The sequence below is a fragment of the Octopus sinensis genome, linkage group LG2 (assembly GCF_006345805.1).
Source record: "Octopus sinensis linkage group LG2, ASM634580v1, whole genome shotgun sequence".
NCBI lineage: Eukaryota > Metazoa > Mollusca > Cephalopoda > Octopoda > Octopodidae > Octopus > Octopus sinensis.
In genome coordinates this window covers 177,728,818-177,754,486 of record NC_042998.1, presented here as the reverse complement: position 1 = coordinate 177,754,486, position 25,669 = coordinate 177,728,818, and the positions used below count along the sequence as shown (strand labels likewise).

Genomic DNA, 25,669 nt, shown 5'->3' with positions numbered 1-25,669 from the left:
TACAATATATGTATACATATATAATAATTTAAGTCCATTTTTTCAATTTTTTTTTCTTTTTTATCTAGGTGATATTACCCAGAAAGGATATGAAAAGAAAAGGAACCGTTTGTTGGAGCCTTACAGAAAAAATGAATCAGGTATTTTTTTATTTTATAAAGTGCTACTCATAGCAAGTTATGCTACTCATAACAAATTATTTTCCCAGGTAAATTGATAAGCAAATTCTTAACTTCATTTTTTTAATGAGAGTGCATTTAAAACAGTTGCACTTTCATACAGGTTATGTTTGTCTCAATTTTATTTCATAAAACAGTTTATCTATAAAAAGCAAAAAACAAGAACACCCCCAAATAAGACTAATCACACACATAGTTTGAGCCATCTATTTTGCTGATATTTATTAAACTACTAAATTGGTTCCTAAACGAATATAATAACCATATGGCTGCAGGACTATTATACAGATAATTCGATGTATTATTAAAGAATACAATGTTTTCGATTATGCAAATTATTATACCAATGAAATATTTTTTTATTTGTAAATTATATATATTTTGCTCTATAGCATGATGATTACTTATTTATATTATAGCAGAGTAGAATTGTATTTTAATTCATTCCAGTTTTAATGATTACTAAACAAAGTCAGTGATTACTTTACATGATATTGTATAAGTTTTTTTTTTCTAGATATTTTTTAATTATGATATAAATAAAAAAAGTTTTAACAAAGCATTCACTGAAAAAATAATAAAAAAGTCAACAGCAAAGCATTAATTTCAAAGTTTACATTGTTTTTGCAGCTAGCATTGAACAGAAAGAAAGAAATTATAATTCAGAGAAACAAATGATAAGGTTGTGTATGTGTGTATGTGTCTTTCTCATAAAGAAGTAAACCATGTGACTGCTTAATAAAATCTTAAAATTAGTATAGTGTGACTAGATTGTGCAACAAAAATTTTATTAATAACCTAAAAGAGAGAACCCCAGTTAGAACTATAACTGCCTTATTTTCTACTGTTGTAAATGAATATGTAAATGAATATGTGGGAAGAATATATAGAAGGTATTCAATAGTGCCGAGTCATGTAGAGAAATTCTTTGCTGTTTTGATAAAATAGTCAAGAACAACAAATTGAAGATGTTTGTGTATCTTGCCATTAGGATAGTATGTTGGGGGGGGGGGGCAGGAACAACAAAATACACACACACACACACACACACACACACAAAATCCCTATGGTTGTGTAATATTAGCATCCTAAGTTAACTGAATGAAAAATATCATTATTATACATATAAAAACTATTGAGAATTGTGAACCCTGAGAATCAATTCCCAAATATATTTGTGGAAATATCAAACATATCTGTTTGAATTAGAATAGCTTTAACTCTTTAGCATTCAGATTATTCTGTCAAATGTAATGTTTATTTATTCACATTGTTTTGAATTAATCTTGCATTATCTCATAGCTTTGAGTTTTCAGTGATGTGATTGTTTATTTTTAGAATGACATTGTAGGTTGGGTGTGAAAGGCTGGACCTGGCTGGTTTTGAACATAAAACAGGTAGAATATTTGGGCTGAATATGGCTGGTTTAAATGCTAAAGGGTTAATTTAATAGTTTGCACTGAGTGGTTGTTACACCTGTTTCTTATAAATGAAAGTAGCAAGTCCAGTGGAGCATTACAAATGTATAAGTCTTTGGCATTCATGAGCTGCACTCACCCGCCACCATCATTGCCTCATCATTATCATTATCATCACCATCCCCAAGCATGACTATGGTTAAAATATTTGCTTCATAACCATGTAGTTTCGGGTTCAATCCCAGTGTGGCACCATAGGCAAGTGTCATCTACCATAGCCACAAGTTGACCAATATCTTGTGAAAGAATTTGATAGACAGAAACTTTGTAGGAGTTTATTATGTTTGATCATTGATTCATTTTATGCCCATTTTTCCATGCTAGCATGGGTTGGACAAATATATGTTGGGGCTTTGTTTTACAGCTGGCTGTCCTTCCTGTTGCTAACTCTTACTTGCTTTGCAAGAAATGGACTTTTTTATTCCACTTGTCAAAATCAGAGCTACTAAGAAATATTATCTTCCCCTGTAACTTAGAGATTCAGCAAAAAAGACTGAGAGAATAAGTAGAAAGCTTACCAAAACTAAGTACATTCAACTAAAGGTTCTTCAAGGTGGTTCCCTTGCATGGCTGCAGTCTAATGATTGAAACAAGTAAAAGATAAAAGATAATGTTAGTTTTTCTTTGGTGCAGCATATTTTATGCAAGGTCACAGAATGTGAACAGATACAGATATACATGTGTGCGCACACACACACACACACACAACAAATTCCCACACAGTTTCTGTTTCCCAGTTTCACCTGCAATGTATTTATCAGCTCAATGACCACAGCGGAAGAGACTTCTTCAAGGTGCTACACACTGAGACAGAATTCAAAATTATGTGGTAATAAAATGAATTCTCTATCTACATTGGCATGGCTGCACATGCACACACATACACACACACACACACACATCTGCACATATATGTTTAAAAAATTTTGTTCACTGTCCATTTTCTCCATGCTTGCATAGGTCAGATGTTGTTGAGGCAGGTTTTGTATGGTTGCGTGATCAGCTATAGAAATGTGTGTGTGTGAGTGCACGTACATGTATGTGTATGTTTACATTGGTCTACTGTTTGTTTTGTGTCCTTTTATGTCCCACAACTTAGTGATTTAACAAATAGAGATCATCAAAAATAAGTACCAGAGAGACACCTCCTTCGCAGTTAAAAGTTCTGAAGGTGGTGTCTTTCCATGGCTGTAGCCTAGTGACTGAGATCAGTAATAACTATATAAAAGAGTGGAAAAAATTATTAGATTTGAAATTATTTTCCACGTTTGTGTAGGTTGTGTTCACTTAATCATATTTTTCATCAGTGTAACAAAGGTTTTGTTTCCTTAGTGAATTCCACTTCTGATGTCAACTATATGTCATGTCAATTAAAAATGATAAATGAAAATTATGAAGAATGTCAAGTTAACCAACATAGCTAAAATGAGTAATATTATAGAAGTTATATGTATATAAATATGAACGAAATAAGGACACTATGAACTGAAATTTTAATGTTACAGTGCTGTGCAATGAGTGCGTATACAAGTGGCACTCTGGTGATTAACATGCATTCACAGCTTATTCATTTAATTTATCAAAGTATTAACAGTATACAGTATCTTCAGTAAGGAATAATAGGAAAACTTGCAGAGGTGAGTGAATTAGTGTTTTACAAGAAAAAGATTAACTGACATCAGTGGAAAGGTTAGAGAAATCCTGTTCTCATTTTATTTTTAAAACGTGGTGAAGTGTAGTTTGTTACAAGTTATAACTTTTTTTAGAAATTATAAAAAAATAGCATTGGGTGCTATTCAGATGAACTAACAATTGAGCTTAGCATTCATTATTCATTGGAATGTGGTAGAAGAACAATTTGAGATATGTTAAAAATATTTTTGCATTTCCTGAATATTTCTGTATTTGTAGAAATGTTTATTATGTAACCTTTTCAGCATTTCACATTAGTTCAATACTTTCTTTGTAATTCATTTTGCTCTTAAAATAGAAAGCCTTAAAAACTACAATATTTGGCAACCAAATTGCTACATACTATTCTCCATTTCTGGTCTCTACCTGTCAATGTTTCTTCAGACTAGTGCCTTTTTTCTTGGCGTTACCATCAAATGGTGGTTTATGAAGAGATTTTGGTGTAAATCCCTTAACGCTTTTGAACTTTTATTGAATTATAATGTCAGAATATTTGGAAATTCCTAATTTTATATGCTCATTATCATTATTTTTCTAATATACTAGTCTGAAAAATTTGCTCTTAAGTAAGTTTAACTTGTGTACTTTTCTGTTTAAACCCATCATCTGATCCTTTGGTGCTCTCGGCAAAGATCAGTCTGTTGTGTATCTAGATCAGGCCTTTGGCTCTCTCCTCATACATGTCTTTCCTGCAGGCATTAACCTACAAGCTAATCCTCAATCACATCAATCTCACTACTTTGGAAGGACCAATAAAGATCATGGATATTAAACCTCCTCCCTTGACTAATTACGTACAAAATTTAGATTTCTTTCTTTTTAGTGAATAGGGATTTTATGTTGTTAAGAAGCATGTGTTTTATTTTCTGTTTGATAACTTTTCAAAATATGCCACTTCTAAAATAGTAGTTAATGAAATAGTAATTCCAATGTATTATTATTATTATTGTATAGCAGTGTGTATGTTCAAATAATAACATGTCAAACAAATATATATTCCTGCTTTTCTAAAAATAAGCAGTAGAAACTGTAGAGAGAACACTGCATATAAATTTTAAAATTAATTCACTCATTACAGTGTTGATTTATGACTCATGATATTGATTTATGACTTTTCACTGAAATACAAAGAATTCATTCATGAGATTTTTCATCTGACTTGTGAATCATAAATTTGTGTTGGTAATTGAAGCCCTGGATTCAAGCTAAATTATTTGAGAGTAACAGAGAAGCTGGTAAAATACAAGCAGAGTGACAGTTTAGTTGTATTCTGCTCATGCATACTTGTATGGTCCAGCATCTCTTGCACAAATGTATTGATTCTTTTCTAACATTTGAAAAGACTGTAGTTGGGCTGTATAGGAGACGTAAGCTTACTCAGGTTAACCTAAAAACACTAACCAAGAGTTATCTAAACAAATAAAAATTTATTTATTTTTTAACTTGTGCCAGCACCTACCAGTTGAATTGTCAATATGCCAGAGCTTGTCTATTTAAAAGATGACATATTTTCATGTTGAGGTAATGTGCTTCCCTGTTGAGTATAGATAAATAAATAAATCCATACTCTTCTTCAGCCACCTCATCATAAGTAGGTGCTGCAATGTAGAAACAATTCTCTCACTGTAAACCAAGTGACATTTTCGCTCCTTGCCATACTGAGTTCAACTCCTCCTATTCCACTGTGATTTTTCCTTCATATTGTCATCATCATCATTGTCTTTTAACCTAAGTTTTCCATATTCATATAAGTTGGATGGCTATACTGGATTTAACAGATGTGTGGATTGGTTGCCCTTCTGAATATCAACCATTTCACAGACTCTAATGAATGCTTTATTCATGGCACCAGTTCTAGTAGATCACAAGACTAAGAATTCTCCTGAACTGAATGGAACTATAGTAGAGAAGGGAACAGATTTATGCTAGGTGTTGAGAAATTAAGTACAGAAGAAGAGGCAAGAACATGTTTCTTGTTGCAGAGGAGATACATGACTACCTTGCATTATATAAGAGTGAATGGGAATAGTTAAAGTAGAGCTGGAAAGAGAGAAAAAGTTGGTGGACAAAGTGTCACTGTGAATCCTTGAGGTACAGAGAGATTCTCCCTTGCTAGGTTTATTCACTTGTGAGCTACATGGTGATTTCAATACTGTTGCTGACATGTGAAGTGGTTGGCATTAGGAAGGGCATCTAGCTGTAGAAACCATGCCAAAGCAGATACTAGAGCATGGTGCAGTCCTTTGACTCATCAGTTCCTTGTCAAACCACCTAACTTATGCTAGTATGGAGCATGGATATTTGAGGGTGGTGGTGATGATGATTATATATGCACACACATGCCTGAATAATTAAGAAGTTCACTTCGCAGTCATCAGGTCTTGGTTTCAGTTTTACTGCATGGCACCTTGGGCAAATTTCATTTTCTAAAAGTTAACTTCTATCTTGTTAGTTGATTGTATCAGTAATTCATAAGGCATGGCCTTTTCACACATTGCATCATGCTCTTTCTGTCTGAAAAGTACATTGTGGGTACACATCTTGTGGAATGTTCAGCTACTTAAGCATTAATTCAGGAGCAGATAATAATGTTGATTGATCACCTGAATTCTCCACATCAAACAATATGCACTCATACATACATGCACATGCGATTGCACAAAAAGCATAGTTAACAACCAAATAGGAGTTTGTTAGTTCACGTTCTATCCTCAGCACTGCAATATGTTAGTGACCAGAGTGCTTAACTTTCAACTAGCCAAATTCACCTAGATGTGAATAGATATGGAGATCAAAATCTCCAGCGAGACAACTTCAATGGAAGGTAATGGTAAACCACTTCTGTGACTTGTCAAGAAAGCTTTATGGATGTGTATGGTCCATAACACCACCTGAAGCTAGATTTAATTTGATAGTTTCAAATAGACTTTTCAGAATGTAAGATAAATTTGTACTTATCTTTTAACTAATTTTTCTCTGTAAGTAATTATATTTAATATTTGTTTTTTATTAGGTTGCAAAATTAAGCACTAATTGGCTTTTCATAAATATTCTATCATTTACATTTGACAAATATTTGTCATCTTGTTTGTTGTTAACACAACGTTTCAGCTGATACACCCTCCAGCCATCATCAGGTGTCTTGGGGAAATTTCGAACCTGGGTTCTCATTCCTAAGGTATTTTTCTATGTTATTGGCATAGTGGTTAAGCGCACAGACTACTAACCCCAAGATTCCGAGTTTGATTCCAGGCAGTGGCTTGAATAATAATAATAACATAAAAAGATACCTTAGGAATGAGAAGCCAGGTTCGAAATTTCCCCAAGGCACCTGATGAAGGCTGGAGGGTATATCAGCTGAAACATTGTGTTAACAATAAACAAAATGAGGACAAATATCCGTCATATGTCATCATCATCATCATCGTTTAACGTCCGTTCTCCATGCTAGCATGGGTTGGACAGTTCGACCGGGGATCTGCGAAGCCAGAAGGCTGCACCAGGCTCCAGTCTTATCTGGCAATGTTTCTACAGCTGGATGCCCTTCCTAACGCCAACCACTCCATGAGTGTAGTGGGTGCTTTTTACGTGCCACCCGCACAGGTGCCAGGCGAGGCTGGCTAATATGTAAATAATGTAAATAATTCCTCATCTCTTATATTTAGAACTGTATTCTATCATTTATTTGGTGTTTTCTGTTTTAATTTTCAAATCTTTTCAATGTTCAGCTTACTTTAATTTCTCCAGTGTCACTATAAATAAGCACTAGTTGTATATTAGGGTTGAATTAATACTCCATGCACTTTCTCCTTAGAAACAGATATGTTTAATATCAGCATACAAAATGTTTATGCATCATTATAACTTTCACTCTCTACTTATCATCATCCCTGTTATCATTAGCCCTTTTAGCCCTATGGCTTTTTTGAGTATTTGTTTAAAAACACTACAGGTTGTCAAAAACAATAGAAAAATAATGATTCAAATAACATTATATAACTATGCTGCACCCCATAGATTTTCGTAAAATTGCAGATGGGACAAAACATTACAACAGAATCAGTTGTACTAATTAGCTAATGACTACCATTGTCAACATTATCATTTCTGTTGTTTTGACTTTCACTCCCTTCAAGATTATTAGAAAAAAATCTGATTTTACATTGTTGCCACTACCCCCAGCATTGTCAATACTTTGATCATTATTATTGTCATCTGTGTCACATCACTAAAAAGTGCTGCTCTTAGGAGTTAAATGCAAATATTTTTCAGTTTCGAAAGATAATTGCTAAATGAAATGAATCCTCCACATGTCATAAATTGTTAATTAGAGACATTTGTTGGTTCTGTCCAGTTTTTCACTTGGCAGGTAGTGTCCATAAACAGTACCTGCTAATTACAATCTGCAACATGGCAACTGAGAAGAAAGAGCTTTATTTTGGCTGATATGTTAAAAATGGAGGTATTTTTGGTTGCATTATTCTGATATATTGGCCTGGCAGTGCTGTAAGAGTTGAAATGTAATTAGATGTTTGATCTGAAAGTGTCTATATTCATTTGAGACACTTAACACTTTTTTTGCTCTGCAGAATCTTGACTGTAGTTTAAAAAACATACACACACACACACACAAATGTCCTCAAGTGAATTAATAGATGTTCTTCCAGTGTGGCCCAGGCAAATCCTAAGATCTACCCTTCAGCAATTTGACATTGCCAGTCACAAAAGGGTCTTTATATTAAGGACTGCTTTCAAAACTTTTGTGGGTGAATTAATTACTTTAACATATTTTTGTCTATTGTTAAAAAGCATGGGATTTGATTGTTAGAATATTTTCTATTGATCTCCAATTTTAGAATGTTACTGAATTAAAATTTTTTTAATATGCTTAATCTAGATTTGGCCCGATCTATTATTGAATGTTTCACTTTTTTTTTCTCATCTGTTTCTCTCCCTCACCTTTCTTCTCTGATTCATCGTATTTTACACTTTACTGCTTGGATGGTATCTAGATATAACTACATTCCTGGCATTGGAGGCTTTCGTTGGCGATTTATGATTTATTTCTATCAGTATTTTATATTGAAAACTAATGTTAGTTTATCCTGAAAACTATTAATGTCTCTAGTTATATTTCCCACATTTTAGCTTCATTTCTAATTGTTACTTCTTGATTTATAACAACTTAAAGAAGCTATATGTATAAAAATACTTTTTCTTCCTACTTTTCAGGTGCTTTTGGATAAGCACTGTATTGCTTACTGAGATTGCATATTTATGAAAGCTGTGAAATCTTTGTTTCTCTCTATACCCCTCCCCACACACAACATTCTTAATTGTTAGTTCATCATAGCAATAAATAGAATGTAATTGTGTGATAGTCAACTGTTTGTTGTTAGAGATACTCTTTAATGGGTAACCAACCCTCTCAGCTTCAGGAAGTTAGGAATTGGAAGTTGTAGCATTCATTCTTTTTTCAAGGCCTTAGTAGAAGGGAAATAGCTACAATCATGAATAAAATCTTTGTCGTATTCATTTCATGAGAAGCTTATTACTTATACTGCAGTATAAGATGAATGTTTTCCAATTGAAATGACACCAGTTTTAAAATGGTATTTTTTTTATGTTATTTAATTTATCAAATCAGAATATTAGATAAAATTCCTTTCATTCTGCATATTCTTGAATTATTTCTACTGTCATGTTAAATAGGACAAAGCCCTTTTTTTAAATCACCTTCTTTTGTGCTTGACATTTTGTTTTGGTGACATTAGACTTAAAATGCTTTTTTGCCCAGCATAAAAGTGCTCAATCTTATCTGTCCAACATAATTCTCCTCTCTCCTTTAAATAAGGCAGTTTGGTTTTTAGATAACCCTGCTCTTGGGAGTTAAATACAAATATTTATGTTTCAGTGATAATTGCTAAATGAAATGAATGTTTCTTCCACATATCATAATTTGTTAGTTGGAGATATATTTGTTGGTTCTGTCCAGTTTTTCACTTAAATTGAAACATCTAAGAAAAAGCCACAAGTATTAAAGGAACTATTTTTTAAACTTTATAAAAAGAGTTTACTATAGTTTATGATTGTCAGCAAATTTACAGAAACAGATTTTTGTATTTTATGTTGATCTCAAATTTTGGCACATGGCCAGTAATTTTGGGGGAGGGGTAAGTTGATTACATTGAACCCAGTGCTCAACTGGTACTTATTTTATTGACCCTGAAAGGATGAAAGGTAAAGTTGACTCTGGTAGAATCTGATCTCAGAATATAAAGTGAAAAGAAATGCCTCTAAACATTTTGTCTGGTGTAGTGATGATTTTGCCACTTCCCTGCCTTTGATTGGTATTTAATGTTCAGAAGTGGTTTACACAAAATCTATATGGAAGTTAGCTAATGAAAAAGAACACAAAAAAGGCATAAGGTCAGATTAGCAATAGGTGTAACAGAGCAGTTATATTATTATATTCTAAGTGTGTACTATATTTATTTCAGATAAACACTGACTTATGTATTAGTAATACAAACAGATCCTGAATTAATATGTTTGTGGTTTATTTGAGTCAGTTTTAGGTAGTAGAAGACAATTACCATGAGATAAATTGTAGCTGCTCTAAGACAGTGTATTATAATATTTCTGAAAGTGTATTATATTTCTGAAAGTGTTGTGAGGTGACCTATACATAATATATTTATACAGGGTGTTTGGACTAAATTTGGCACTTTGCATGAAGGATAAAACAAACACAATATTCAATCAAAAAATAAAATTATTTTGAAATATCAAAAAATATCAAACTAGATTATGGCTGGGAGATAACTTTTACTAAAAGTAGCTGCCCTCATCATCCACATCAAGATGGCGTCAGAACCAGGCGTGTGCATTCCTCCATGGAAAGATCTTCAAACACCTTGATCTTGGTCATCAGCTTGGCCTTGGTGTTGCAGACAGAGCACTTGGTGTCTCTCTCAGCTTCTCTCCACCCCCAAATAGTAATCCATGAGATTACAATCAGAAAATTTAAGAAGCCAGAAGTTAGAGCTGGTTAAATCATAGGAATTCTTCAGCAACCACTTCTAACTCTTTCCAGAGGTATGGCAAGGAGCTGAATCTTGCTGCCACACACACATATGGCTTTTCAACAGCAACCCTCTCCAACCAGGGTTTGACTACAGTCTCCAGCAGCTTCACATAGCCATCTATCCATCTAAATTGAACTTAATGCCCTGTTCACCAGTTGTTACAATGTTTTCTGATGTGCAGACGCAGTCAGACTGCCTGCTGTGCCTCTTCCTGCTTGCCATGGATTAGTAGTCTTTGTTGCAGTTGCCTGGGCCACATCTTACAGTCCTTACAGTGTTCACAGAATATTGAACAGCAGCTATGATGTCAGTATTTTGACACTCTGCATGACTCATCATGATATATGTAACTATTTTCCAATATTCAGATGGCTTCTAGTCTTGCATGTCACCTAACCTTTTCTCAACTACAACTTTAATCTTTATACTCCCTGATGCCATTGACTGTTCACCAATACACCAAGCTGTTCCTAACAAAAAAAAAATGTCTTAAAAAATTGACATAAAAAAATTGTTAGATTTAACCCAAATACCCTGTGTATAGTAAACATTTCTAACTAGGTTTCAGTTTCAATTGATAGCTTGTCTTTTCTATTACACTAATTATGGTGCTACTATCATCCAGATTTGCAGCTTAATTTATAAGTATAATATATCCACTACTTGTCTCCTATACAACCAACACTGTAATGGAATGGAATCTGTTTTAATACCTCCCACTTTAGCTGTTCTCATTCCAGTGCATGTCTGTTTTTACTGTGCAATTATACAAATGCAATGGAGAGACATGGTTGTTGGTAGAAAATGTCTTATTTTCAATAACAATCCTGGATTAGTACCAACATTTTTTTTATTATTGAATTACCTCAATTTTCATTATTTCTCATCAGTAATATTATTCTTTGTGGTATATTGATCTTTTTACTTATTTCCACTGAATCCTATTCCTGCACATATTTAAACAACTGATTTGCATACATCTTTACAGCAAATTAATTTGATAATGTGTTGGTTTTATACAATATTTTGTTTCATAAATCAATATTAATATAGAAATATGTTTTTCTTACATTTTACATTAATTTCTACATTATTTTGGACTTTTCTGTCTCCAAGAAGCATTAGAAATGTTCTATACTGAGCTAACTCCATTTTATAGAATGCCACTTTTGGTATCTCCATTTCTCTGTTGGCAAATAAGATTGAAGCAGCTTTATATAGTTTATTTGCCATTAAAAATACTGATTAATACATTACATATAAGAGATAATTCATTAACTTCATGCTGAATGTGCGGGTTTTCAATTTTGCTAAATTTGTAATTTGTGAGAAAATATTCATAGGAAAAATAAGCTATTTACATCATAACAGATGGCATTAGAATACATCTTACATAGATTCATATTTCCTACCACTGGATTTCTCTCATTGTCTGTTTCTTCTGACTCATTTTGGCACTTATTCACATTCAGTGTAGACTTGTAGAATTGTTTCTGTTATTTTAAATTCATAGATACCAAACAAAAGGGATCTTAAAATGAGTTTCCTCTCTATCATAACCATACCAACAGCATTCTCAGACCATCTAGCACCATTCCTTAATTTTTTTAAAGCTAGAGATTATTGTTAGTTTTAAGAAATACATTGATGCAATTTTCTGGGGATATTTTATTAGCCCAAAAGCCACAACCAAACATTTTCAAACAATTTATGAAAAAAACAAAAAGATCTTTTTCAGACTGTCTCTTCTCTTTAACCACCTTTACCCAAAAGGCCTTAAGAAGCACTTAGGAAGTATTGTCAAGAGATAACAACAATCATTGTCTCTAACCAAAATATACCATTAATTAATCGAGTGGCGTCGAGGAATATTGATTTCTTTTAAATATGCTCAAAATCTGTTTTTGTAAGGGTAGTCTTGGTTTGGGATAAATTAATTACAATGCAAGTACTATTTTTATTTTACCAAAAGATAAGAGCAAAGTGAAGCAAGGAAATATTTTATAAATTTGAAGGTTAGCTGTTAGTTACTATTGAGCAATGGTATACTTTAATTCTTAGGGTAGTTAACTACTGAAAAATGGTATAACTTAATTCTCAAGCTAGTTAAATTTTTCCATTCTATGTTCTAAGTGTCTTGCAGTACACACTGTAAACATAAATTCTTGTAGTATTAGAGGAGTGGTTTACAAGCTTGAAAATCTTTGTGTTCAAGTTAAGGAAATACTTACTGTAAACACTGCCACTCTATGAAGCCTAATTAGTGCTTGATGAGCTAGGACATTGAGAGTTAAGTGCAACCAGAGACAATGCAGTATTAATGACATTATAACCATCAACTTCTTGGTTGTTTGGCTAGTGCTCTACTGACTTTGCTCTCCCTCTTCGTATACGCACACACACTGTTGTTTCATATTTTCTATTCATATATTCTTCTCATTATCTGTCTTTTTTCTTCAAACTGTCACTTTTATTCACAGTTCAAGTCAAATTTAGTACAGGCTTATTGATACAATGTCTAGGTATATCATTTTTCCAAAATCAACATCTTCAAACTATTTCATAAGGAAATCTGTTGACACTGATCCTCCCTCTTTCTCTGTTCCCTCTCACCCCAAAAGCTCTCAGCACTTATAGAAAAAACTATTTGAATCTGAAGTGAACACTTAATAAAAGTGATAGTATGAAAAATGCTCTCTCTCTCTCTCTCTCTCTCTCTCTCTCTCTCTCTCTCTCTCTCTCTCTCTCTCTCTCTATTTCTCTCTCTCTATCTCTCTCTCAAATATGTACATATATTATCATTATCATCATTTAATGTCCATCAAAGCCATGATGGCATAGGTTTGATGGTTTAACAGGGTCTGACAGGTTTAAGAATTGCATCATATTGCAGTGTCTGCTTTGGCATAGTTTTTATGGTTAGATGCCCTTCCAAATGCCAAACAGTACACAGAGGGTATTGAGTGTTTTCCTTGTGGTACCAGCACTAGTGAGGTCACCATGGAGCTAGCAAGATTAAGATTCCTTTCAACTGAGTGGGGCTATAGTAAAGAGAGGGGTGGCTTTATTCTAGGAGATGAGAAGTATGAGAGAAAGGGTGAGAGCAGAAAAGGTTTCTTGCTGTAGAGTAACTACATGGCTACTCACATTATGGAAAAGAGGGTGAGTGTAACTGCAGTATAGTTGGAAAGAGATAAAAATTGGTAATGATGTATCAGAGTAGACTCAAGATACAAGGTGAGTAAAAGTGAGAGGGAACAGAAAAATCTGGGAATGTGGGTGGATAAAGGTTGCAAGAATGTAAGGGGAGAATGAAAGCTGTTTAGAGATGGAGAATGGGCAAGGGAATGAATATTATGAAAGAACAAGTGTTGGGTGATGATAAGTGTATGTTGGAAGGAAGGGTGATCAATATAAAATGCAAGTGGAGAGCATCAGTGTTATAAATGAAGGGTGGCTATCTAGTGAAATGGTCCTAGGGTTGTGTTAAAGACCAGTGGTATGAGGGAAAACTTGTGAAGTATGCAGTTAGATAGGTGAAGGAGGGATCAGTAGTTTCTCCAAGATTGGCAGGTCTTCTCAAATACTGCATATCACCAGTCATGTTTTTATTTAAGATCAGAAGCAAACAGCACATGTATGATAGCAATGTTTGCTTACAATTATCATACAATGTCAAAACAAGGAGCCACACATACACCATTGATTTCTTTCAGTTTCTATCTATCAAATCCACTTACAAAGCATTGGTTTGACTTGGGTATAGTAGAAGTCACTGCCCAAGGTACCATGCTGTGAGACTGAACTCAAATCCATGTGAATCTGATGCACACTTCTCGACCTTAGAACAATATATATATATAATGTACTTGCTTGGGATGATACACAGAAGATTAGAAGATTAGCTCTCACTAATCTGTGCAAGGATGGCATGCAAATTTGTGAAATTTTCTATGGTATAGACAGGGTAGTACGATTGAGTTTGCTTCCTGACCACATTGCTTTGGGTTCAGTCCCATTGCATGGTATCTTCAACTAGTGTCTTCTGCTATACCTTTGAGCCAGTCAAAGCCTTGTGTGGTTTTGGTTGATGAAAACTAAAAAAAGCTCATCACATACATATGTACATGTTCTTTGTGTCTTGACATTGCATGCAGTTTGTAGATGAGCATCTGTCATACAAGCAGTGTCTTGTTTACAATCTTCCATGAAAAGGTGTCAAGCTCTGGGGAAGTACTGCCTTACTTTGAAACAGGTTAGGATTGGTGATAGGAAAAGCATGTGGCCAAAGAAAATTTGCCATAATAAATTTTGTTCAACTCATGCAATCATGGAAAAGTGGTTGTAAAGATATTGATGATAATAATAATGATGATAGTCATCATCATCATTATTTAGCACTCACTTTTCCCATGCTTGCATGGGTCAGATGGAATTTATAGAGGCAGATTTTCAACAGCTGGATGTCCCTCTTGTCACTATCCCTCACCTAGTGCTTTTTTTGTGCCACTGGAACTAGTGAGATCACCTAGTAAATTACAAGACAGAAAAAGAATGGTAAAAGGAAAGCTCCTATGACTAAGTGTAGTGTACGTGGAGGGGATATTAGGGAGGGAAGTGGGCTCATGCCAGGTGTTGAGAGACTAAAATACCTTAGAGAGATAAGAACAGGCTAAGCAGTGGTGAGGGAATCACTTCATAAATGTACAAAATAATGCACTGTTAATTTTTCTTCAAGGCCAGGCATGTTTTTCAAATATATAAAAATCTTAAAAATGTAAAGGGAAAGATGATAGGATGTTATTAAAAAGTAGAAGTGTTTTAGGTTTATATCTATCTTTTTGATCTTGAGCGATTTTTGGAATTTGGATCCTGTGTGATCTTAATAATCATTTCTGTTACATGTCATAACTGTTATGATGGACAGAAAAGTTAGGTAATTTGGTAAGCAAATTTAGAGTTGTCATAAAAAAAAGTACCTTTTATTGTTTCCTTTTTTCAGTGTTTCAATGATTTTAAAATATTTTTTGTTAGAATTATACTACTTTATTTTAATTCTACTTTAATTCTATTTGTTTTTCTTATTCGCTCGTTAAGCTGTTTACTTGTATATAGTAAACATTCAATAAAAGGTTAATTACCATAGCTGCCAACTTTTCACAGATAACATTAATTAAGAACAAGCTGACATTGTTTAACTATGTCATTTCCTTCAATTGTTCCTATTTAACCTTTTGTATGGAGTGTTGCTTGACCTCACTTATTTTCAAGACCTACAGGAAGTACATTTCAGTTTAGATGATATTATGCTTCCTTCTGTCAGTAATGTTTGCCTGTCAACTTTGAACCAACTAAGAAAATATATTTTCTTTAACCAATGCTCATTAATATTACATTATATTCCAAAAATGTTCTCTCACAGTCAGTTTCTTAAGATAGTTTCTTGTATTAATTTTGTGTTGCTCACATATTTGATGTGGGGAACATAAGAAAACTAACTAGAAATGATAAACATGCTAATGGAAAACAAAGCACCTTATTAATCAGTGGTAAATTTTATTATTTTAATTACCTCAGCATGTGTGGGAGACAGCTTTGGTCATGTTTTAGTTTTATTTTGACCTCAGATTGCACTTCATCATCTTCATCATGGTTGGATGATTTGACAGGATTTGGTAAGCTGCAAAGCTATGCCAAGCTCCAGTGTCAGCTTTGGCATGGTTTTTAAGGCTGGATGCTCTTCCTAATGCCAGCCACCTTACATTGTGTACTGGGTGCTTTTTTTTGTGCCACTGGAACTAGTGAGATCACCTAGTAAATTGCAAGACAGAAAAAGAATGGTAAAAGGAAAGCCCCTATGACTAAGTGTAGTGTATGTAGAGGGGATATTAGGGAGGGAAGTGGGCTCATGCCAGGTGTTGAGAGACTAAAATACCTTAGAGAGATAAGAGCAGGCTAAGCAGTGGTGAGGAAATCTCTCTCTATATAAACGGCAGTTTGTCTGTGTGTGTTTCTGTGTGTCTGTTAGGTTGTACCCTCACCCTGACCACGGCTTTCAACCGATTCTGATGAAACTTGACACACACATAGCCCAATGTCATAATTCAAAACTAACGCAGCGAAAATTTTGAAAAGTTCCCCCAGTTCTGAAAAAAATCGATAAATTCGACATGGGGTCGAGAATCATAAACCCAAACCACAGACCGTCTAGGGGACGCAACTCCACCTTTTTTAACTCTCAAAAAAAATTTACCATCATTTTTTTTCCATTTTTTTGCTATTTTTGGCTATAACTCTCTAAAAATGCTTTATAGTTATTTCCCTTACAAACCTGAGCAACGCCGGGCGATACTGCTAGTCACTTCATAAATGTGCAAAATAATGCACTGGTTGGTTTAGTAAAACAGAATTATTTAGACAATTTTCTTTTATCAAAAGCTTACATCTCTTTCCCATATATTAGTACCTTATGCTATAAAAATACAGCAACTATTTTTTTCTTCATTGCACTTCATTACAAATGAAAAACTGATGTTGGAAATTGGTTAAATAGTATTGAAAGTTAGTTATTGATGTTATCTTGTAGGCTAAGTTCAAGATCTGATATGGTCAAAATTATAGAGTGCAGTTGTTAAATTGTAGGAGATAGAAAAATACATTGATGATTTAATAAATGATAAACAGATTTAATCTTATCTAGATAGAAAAAAAATTAGATCTGTTTATCTCAAAAGTTTAGTCCTTCATTTAAGAGTCATGAAAATAGCGAAAGTGTTGTCTCATTGGTTGCTAGCTAGGCTAGCTAGTCTATGACCATACCAGCAATGCTCTTTACCTTTTTAACTGTTGGAGGAAATGGTAAATTCTTCGTTCATACTCTTCTGTGTACACTTCTGGGTTATTTGTTTTCAAATCAGACCACCACTAGTTTCCTTGGATTTTATATTTTGTTTTATTTATGAGCTTGCAGATGTTAGGCTGATCTAAGACTTTGGGGCTGAGATGGTTGACTGAAGCTAAAATTCAGTTTGAATTTTTATGGGTTTGTAATTTGTAGGAAGAGTTGAGGCAGATATAGTGTTTCAAAAGGATGCTTAAGAAGGATTCAGTCAAGGAAGTATGAGGTATGTTGTGGGTGGTATGGGAATGTAAGGAAACGTAAGCTAGTTTTGACAAGGTGTAAGATTTAGTAATTATAAAGTATATGAGGGGATTTTCTTTAAAACATAAACTCTAACGAGAATATATAAAATTGAATTGTACTGTACCAAATATTTCTCTTGGGGTTTAAATATTGTCTGCAGTTTTGCTAATGTGTTCAGCTCCAACCTAACCAAAACTACCAGTATTAAAATGCAATATAAATTGGCATCTAATATATGCACAAAAATATCTGAGATTCAACAAAGTATGGTGTTACAAATTAAAAACTGTTCATGTGGCTGCCAAACATTTTTAGCTTTTATATATTTTTAAAAAGGATTTACTGCTTTTCCATTTTTAGAGAATAGAATTAGATGATTTTCCTTCCTTTATTTCATAGAAAAATATTGGTTATTTAGATTGATTTGACATTTCTTTACTATTTATTTTTTTACTGTTAATTTTTAAATTCATTATGTACAAACACATGTTGAAGGGTTTTAAAGCTGTGTTTGTAACTCCCTGCTGATTGAAACACTTAATTCCGAGATATGATGGTGCATGTATTGAATTAAATATAGCTGTGCTTGGTGCATTTGTCTGTTGTATACTGAATGTTTACTATTATTTAAGGAATGTTCACAGAATTCCTTTCTACTTTGTCTCAATATAGAAATATCTTGGGAAAATTTATATAGGATTAATATCCAAAGAGACATAAAGTAAGTAGAAGAGAGTGAAGATGTAGGTAATACATATACATTGATATTGTCCCTGTCATTTATTTATTCTCTAGTCATTTTGAATGATTATTTCAAACCTATGATATGAATAGCATGGTTATTTGTAAATTAAACTTAAAATAAAGTACTATCTACATGCGTGCACAAGTATTTGTTGCATATAAAAAATTATCAGTTGACACAAATATTGTGTGTGTGTGTGTGAGGGATGTATGTAAAAAGCTGGTTTCAATCTTGTTCTTTATGTTACAATGTGAAAGTACTATGTGCTTTTAGACAAGAGTTTAACACCACATAAAGTTTTGTTGTACCTACTGTCATTATTGAATTCAGTGGCTGAAAGACAGTTCTTCCTTAATTGTTCAAAACCAAGACCATGACCCTGATCCAAATTGTAGTTAGATTAATCTGCATGCATTTCCAAATACAATAGTCTGGTGATAATATTTGGTACCATTTGGAAAGGCCAGCTAAACTGGGTCTGGTTTGATAATTTATACAATCCAGCAGTAAATAGAAGAATGACATTGGTCTTATTTTAAAAAAAAGTTAAGCAGTCAATATACTTGAGCCTTCAATGTGTGATATATTCTGCATAAGCTGTGTTTATATTTACTGATTTTTGCATATATATATGTATGTATGTATGTATGTGTGTGTGTGTGTGTGTGTGTGTTCGTGCGTGCATACATACTCTTTGTCTATTCTTACACATATATACTTAAATATGTACACAAAAATAATATTAGCATAGTTTTATAAAGCCATTGATTTGTTGGAAACTATTATATTTTGAATATTTCTTAATATTGAAGACATTAATCCTTTAATATTTAAACTGACTGTCTCCAGCCAAAATATTCCACCTGTTTTATGTTCAAACCAGACAGATCTGATCTCACATACCTACAATGTCATTCTAAAATTAAGTAATCACATTATCAAGATCTCAAAGCTATGAGATAATAATGCATGATTAGTTCAAAACAAATGTGAATAAATAAAGCATTACATTTGACAGAGTAATCTGAATGCTAAAAGGTTAAACTAACCCTTTCTAGTGTATGTTGACTCAATTTCAGTTTATAAGGTAATATAAGTTACAAGGAAAATTTGTTTGAAATTAAGAGAAAGATTGCTGGGTGTGACAATGACAAATTTACTCATCTTCTTGTAGGCAAGACGAGTTATAATAGAATCCAAGTGTTAACTTCAGCCAAATTTTCTGGAGAAGTTAATGAAAGAAACATGAGATTCTTATCTGCAGGTAATCCTATTAAGTTACAGCATGAGTGAAATCTTGCCAGTTTCTCCCTCCACCTTAATTTTGTGTCTTATTTATTAATCCATCTTTTCTTCCCTACTTAAATCTTTTAATGGTGTCTTTTAGAGTTTATTTAATTCAAGAAAAGTACTGAAGCTTGGTTTATAGCTCAAGAAGTTTTTATTCTGTTACTTGCACTGATCTGTATCCTTGAGTAAGGCATTTTATCTTGACTGAGCTAAGTTTATTTTTTAAAAATTCATAGAATAACCTCAGGTAAAAGAAGTAAAAATAATTTGGAATTACTCTTGAAACTCTTCATCAAAAGAAATAAAACCAGTTAAAGGTTTTGTTATATTTCACATACATGCTGCTAGTGGTAGAATGGATTTCTCTCCTAAATAAGGCTTAATAATAATCTGAGTAAAGCATATCCAAGATGAGTTAGATTTCCTGTTAATGAAGTACACTTTACTTAATCATGGGTTCTTCTGTACTTGAAATTATTGTTTCAAACTTTGGCACAAGTCTAACAATTTTAGGTGGGAGGGATATAGTTGATTACATTGACTCCAGTACTTGACTGGTATTTTATTTTATCAGTATTTGAACTCAGCATAAAGAGCCAGAAGAAATAGTTAAGGATTTTGTTCAATATGGTAATAGTGCTATCAGTTTGTTGTCTTTTGACTTGACATCTTACAATTTTGTATACTTTTTACTGATAATTGTTTTATCTTATTGGAAGTAATAAATAAAGGGCATTTCAACCCCCCCCCCCCTTACCTACTTGATGTTAAAATATAGGTTATTTATGATCAAATTTTGATAGTAGAAAAAGATGTCAACTCTTTATGAATAATAAATTTTAAAAAATGTAAAGCACCTACTTTAGCTCACTACAACTTTTCAATTGCAGTGTTCCCTTTTATATAGTGTAAGAACAATGAGTGCGAATATTTTAAATTCTTTTGAATATTTCATAATTATATCAAGCTAAATTATTGAGTTGAAATTATACTCTCAGTGACTTACTTAGGTTGTTATGATATGAAAGGACCTCATAACATTGAACCTATTTAGTTACATTGCTTTATTTTTTGAGTTGAAATCCAACAGAAGTCTGGCGGAATCAAAATATCTACCATTCAAGCACTGTAGTCCAGTATATCAGATCAAAAATCCATCTCCCAAAATTTGTAGCCTATTAGAAAAGATCACTGCCCATAAAACTACTACTTAATTTCCAGTTAAATCAGCACTCTACCCTCTCTCTTTTATGCTTTGCTGTGTAGTAAATGAAATAGGCAAGATTGAGGGACTTAAATTATGGCATAGTAAGAAGAGAACTCATGGTAATTGATAACCTATCTTTATGCTATCACGTGAGAAACATGGGGAGTAGAACAATTTCAGTCATACTCTTAAGGCTTTAATTATTTGTTTATATTTTTAATGAGGATTTATTTTCAGATTTGTCATATTTCTAACATCTCAGTCAATAGTCAATAATTATAAGGCAACTGTTTGTAAACCAATCTCTTAGGAAAGTTTCTCATCTTTTCTTATAATTTAAGCTCAATCTTTTTTAATTTAATGTACCTTTCACTGAAGTTATGTTATTAACCAGAAAATTAAGTTACCATTAAAATTACCTTATAATGACTTATTTTAATTTCCTACATATTTCCCTCTGTAAGTGACATTACTAATACTACTAACATGCTGAAAAGTTTTTATGTTTGCTATGCTACAAATACTGCTTATATGGATTATTTCAAATTATTGTATACTTCCTGCAGGTGGTTCACTAATCCTTACAGTACACTGTTGTTTTCCCTCTTATAAACTAACAATTCAAATTTTTCATACAATCCTGTTGTGACTGTACGTTCACTTTTGGAATAACATTTAATTTTCATGAAGTTTTTCATGGTTTCCTCCTGCAATGACCTTCTTTTTATCTTCCCAGAATTAAAACAAATTATTAAAAAAATTTTTTTTCATTTCTCTTTTACTGCTTTGTCTTAAATCTTACAGCTATACAGAATCATACGAAAATCTGTTAATATTTATTTCATGATTAGATAAATTTTCTTAATTCTTTTTTTCTCTTCTTTTAAATTTGATTTATTAATCCTATTCATTTAATTAATTTTCATTTTCATAATTTTAACTTTGAATAGATTTGTTTTAATTTTAATTATTTTTTCTTTTTCTTTTAATTTATTCTTGAAACTTTTAACATAAAATATGTAATTATGGGCCAAGCTGCTACTTTTTCTTTTTAAGCTTATCTTCGAAAGGTTTCTAACTGCTTATCAATCTTGATCTTATTAATTATGCCTGTAATATCTTCTGAAAATCTGTAAATAAAAAGGTGGTGACTGCATCAACTGAATATATTTTAACAAACTTCTATCTGGTAGTTTACTTCATCATCATCATCATCGTTTAGCATCCGTTTTCTATGCTAGCATGGGTTGATTAATATGAAACAATAATATTGTTTGTTGGGTTTCTTACTTTCCTATAATCAGGTTTGTTTAATTTGTTTTTCGGCCTAAGTATATTTAGCAAAGCTGTGAAGGAAGAAAGTGGTCTTATCTGATACTTTATTTGTAGGATGTACTGAAGCTGTCTAATGAATGTGTGGTCTTGTACCACAATCATTTGAACAATGGATAAAATATATTACAGTATTTAGATGTGTTCCCTTCTGCTCTAAGTTCAAATCCAAATCCTTTGAGGGCCAGCTTTGCCATTCATCTTCTCTGGGTCAGTAAGTTTAGCCAAGTGCAGGGGTCATTAATAACTATTCATATCCCTTACTCCAAAATGTATGGACTTCTACTGTAATATGAAATCATTATCTCTCTCTATATAAACGGCAGTTTGTCTGTGCGTTTTCTGTGTGTCTGTTTTCTCGTACCCTCACTCTGACCACGGCTTTCAACCGATTCTGATGAAACTTGACACACACATAGCCCAATGTCATAATTCAAAACTAACGCAGCGAAAATTTTGAAAAGTTCCCCCAGTTCTGAAAAAAATCGATAAATTCGACATGGGGTCGAGAATCAGAAACCCAAACCACAGACCGTCTAGGGGACGCAACTCCACCTTTTTTAACTCTCAAAAAAAATTACCATCATTTTTTTCCCATTTTTTTGCTATTTTTTGGCTATAACTCTCTAAAAATGCTTTATAGTTATTTCCCTTACAAACCTGAGCAACGCCGGGCGATACTGCTAGTTAAATGATAATAACAATAAAATATAAATTAAAATTATCAAGACTATTGAACGAAAATTTTTTAATAATTTTTATTTTTTTTATTTTTTTAATTATATATTTATTGTCCTTATGAGTGCTAGTAGTTAATATTGAGAAGTTGTTTTATTGTCTTATGATAATGTCAGAAACTATTGAACAAATATCATCATTAATCATCATCATTATCATTTAACAGTCATCCTTCATGTTGGTATGGGTTAGATTATGACAGGAACTAGTAAGTCAGAGGACTGTGCCAATTTCTACTCTGCTTTGGCATAGTTTTCATGGCTGGATGTCCTTCTTAACACCAACCATTTTACAGAGTGAACAGGTTCCTCTTTATGTGGCATCAACACCACCAAGATATGTGGTATGGATGCCCTTCTAAATGCCAACCACTTTACAGAGTGGATTGGGTGCTTTTTATGTGGAAAGGTCACTAAGTAACTTGCAAGACAAATATCCTTTGAGAGTGGGACAGTATATTTGTAAAATAAAAAATTTAAATTAATTTCATTTAGGTAAAATGAGGCTGGGAGGGACTTGATGAGGATTCATTAAGGAGAAAACTGGAATAAAGGATTCACAACTGCCCCCCCCCCACTTGATTTCAATATTTTTCGTGCTCTGATGAATTGTGCCCAACATTTCTTGTACATTTAATAATTATAATTATAGGTAAAGTTTTCTTTAAAATTTGTTGAAGAAATTGAGAAAAATGAATAAAAATCTTATTAAGCAAATAAAATAAATAATATAATTATCTTTCAAGATTAAAGAAACTTGGGTTATAAAATTATGCAGTAGTAGAGAGGCACCAACTCAAGCTGTATATTTATCATTAATTTTTATCTTGGATTGTGTAAATTCTTTATACCAATCCTTTAACATAGTCATACTTCCTGTTTTACCACTTGCTGCTGATCAGTTACTTGATTAGTTTGTCAGCTAATGCAAAATAGCATTCGCAGAAAAGTTTTGTTTTTCAGCTTCTCAGCAATGTAAGCTAACAGTACAATCTACAAGTCCAAGGCTCTTTCAAGTCTTAATTGCATTTGTAAGTTTACTAAATTATTATTGTTAGTATTGCTTTAAAAGATTAACTACTTATCCATTTTATTTTTATTCTCATTTGACAGTTGTCCAAAATATATAAGCATATGAAATCTAATAGCAGTAGTAGTAGTATTTGTACATCATATGATGTCGATCTCGCTTTTTAAGGCTTCAATTGTTGGTTGTTCCTACCTGATTGTTAAGTTGAGAGAATAAGGTGACCTATCATCAAATTGTTTTTTGTTTTAATTTTTTTTTCTCAGTTAAGCTTGTTTTTGGCACTGAGCTGAGTCATTCATAACATGCCCTGCAGAAGTACAGAGCAACAAATGAACAGACTAGTTAAGCTGTCAGTTACTTAAATGTCACTTCATACTACTTGGTGTTTTTCAACATTTACAAGCTTAACCTCAGCAATCAACTCAAGGGATTTCCCTATTTCTCAGTGTAGCTATTCCCCACTGTCCCCAAACGATGTTATGTGGCTTGCTAGCTGGTTTTACAAGGTTTTTCAAGTGTCTTTTGTTTTTCATTTTGAAATATGTGTGCATGTGTGAATGTAAAAACACTCTATCACATTAAGCCTTTTTTTTTTTCTTCATACTCTTGTTTTCCATTTAAAGAAGCTTAGAGCGTTAACAGTAATTTCAGTGAATTTTATGTTTAGTGAGTATATATATTCCTGAATGATATTAAAAGATTCAGGTAGATTTCTACATTCATTCAGTTAAATATACTTTCTATTAATGATAGCTTGATGCATGCATCTAGCTGTCTCAACATTATTCTAGGAATTGTGTTAATTTAAGATATCATCTTAGAGTTATGTTGTTTTACAACATTTCTATGTGTCTGATTTTTATTGACTTAAACTATAGATATGGATAACATGGTATCTAAACTTCTCTGTTCAAATTACAGCTTTGTGAAGCATACTGCAAGTTTCAGAAATGTTTAGATTTCTCCACAGTGATCAAATCACTTTAGAAATTAATGTTTGAGATGAAATGATGTAACTGAAAGCTTAGTTTTATGTTTATCTGTACTGACTCATAGTTCAAAGAGCAGAGTCAACTTTGTCTTTCATCCACCCAAGTTTAATAGATAACAGTTATATAATTAGATTATGTTAATTGGTTGCTTCTTGCATTCTGTAGAGAACTTTAAATAGAAAACAGCCAAAATAATAGAAAAGGAAATGGAATGCTTCACCATGTTTAGTTTATTTTTGGTTTTCAAGTTCAAATGTAATAGAGGTTTGCTTTACCCTCCATCTCTCTGGTTTCATAAATTAAATTAATTTCCTATATATATGTTGGGTTTCATTCAGAAGACTATATCTCTATATAGAAATAAGCCTTGAGTATGTTAAAAAGAATTTGAAAAAGCTTGTTTTAGACTGGGAATTAAAATTTCTGTGTATAAAAAAAAATCCCTTTAGTGAATTAATTTTTAAGCATTTGACTGCACTTAATATTCAGTGTTATTAATTTTGTGTTTAAATTGTGTAATTAGTCTTTATAGTTGACATGGACAATACCACAACCTCTTCGTTTGTATCATGGATTTCATACAGCCTAGGAAATATCTATTTTTGGATAGGTTATTCTTAAACAAGTCGCTTACAATAGGGCAAGCTATACAGGATTTGTTTTAAACTTGTCATTTGTTTAGAATACATTCAAATTTAGACATATGCTGGTTATTGAATTTAGATGATATATTATGCAGATCAATTTCTTCAAGA

The 25,669-nt window shown here is 32.7% G+C and overlaps 1 protein-coding gene across 15 annotated transcripts in view; it reads left to right on the top strand.

Moving 5' to 3' along the window:
• The window catches only part of LOC115232477 (disco-interacting protein 2 homolog A), a 262,193-nt gene that overhangs the window by 77,641 nt on the left and 158,883 nt on the right, over positions 1–25,669 (top strand). For 13 of the 15 annotated variants that reach the window (XM_029802370.2, XM_029802375.2, XM_029802363.2 and 10 more), the window contains exons 2-3: positions 69–140; positions 19,501–19,590. In XM_029802370.2, coding sequence (XP_029658230.1) covers positions 69–140; positions 19,501–19,590 — 162 coding nt within the window. The remainder of the gene's footprint in view (positions 1–68; positions 141–19,500; positions 19,591–25,669) is intronic. The other 2 variants (XM_029802373.2, XM_029802369.2) reach the window with 1 other exon arrangement.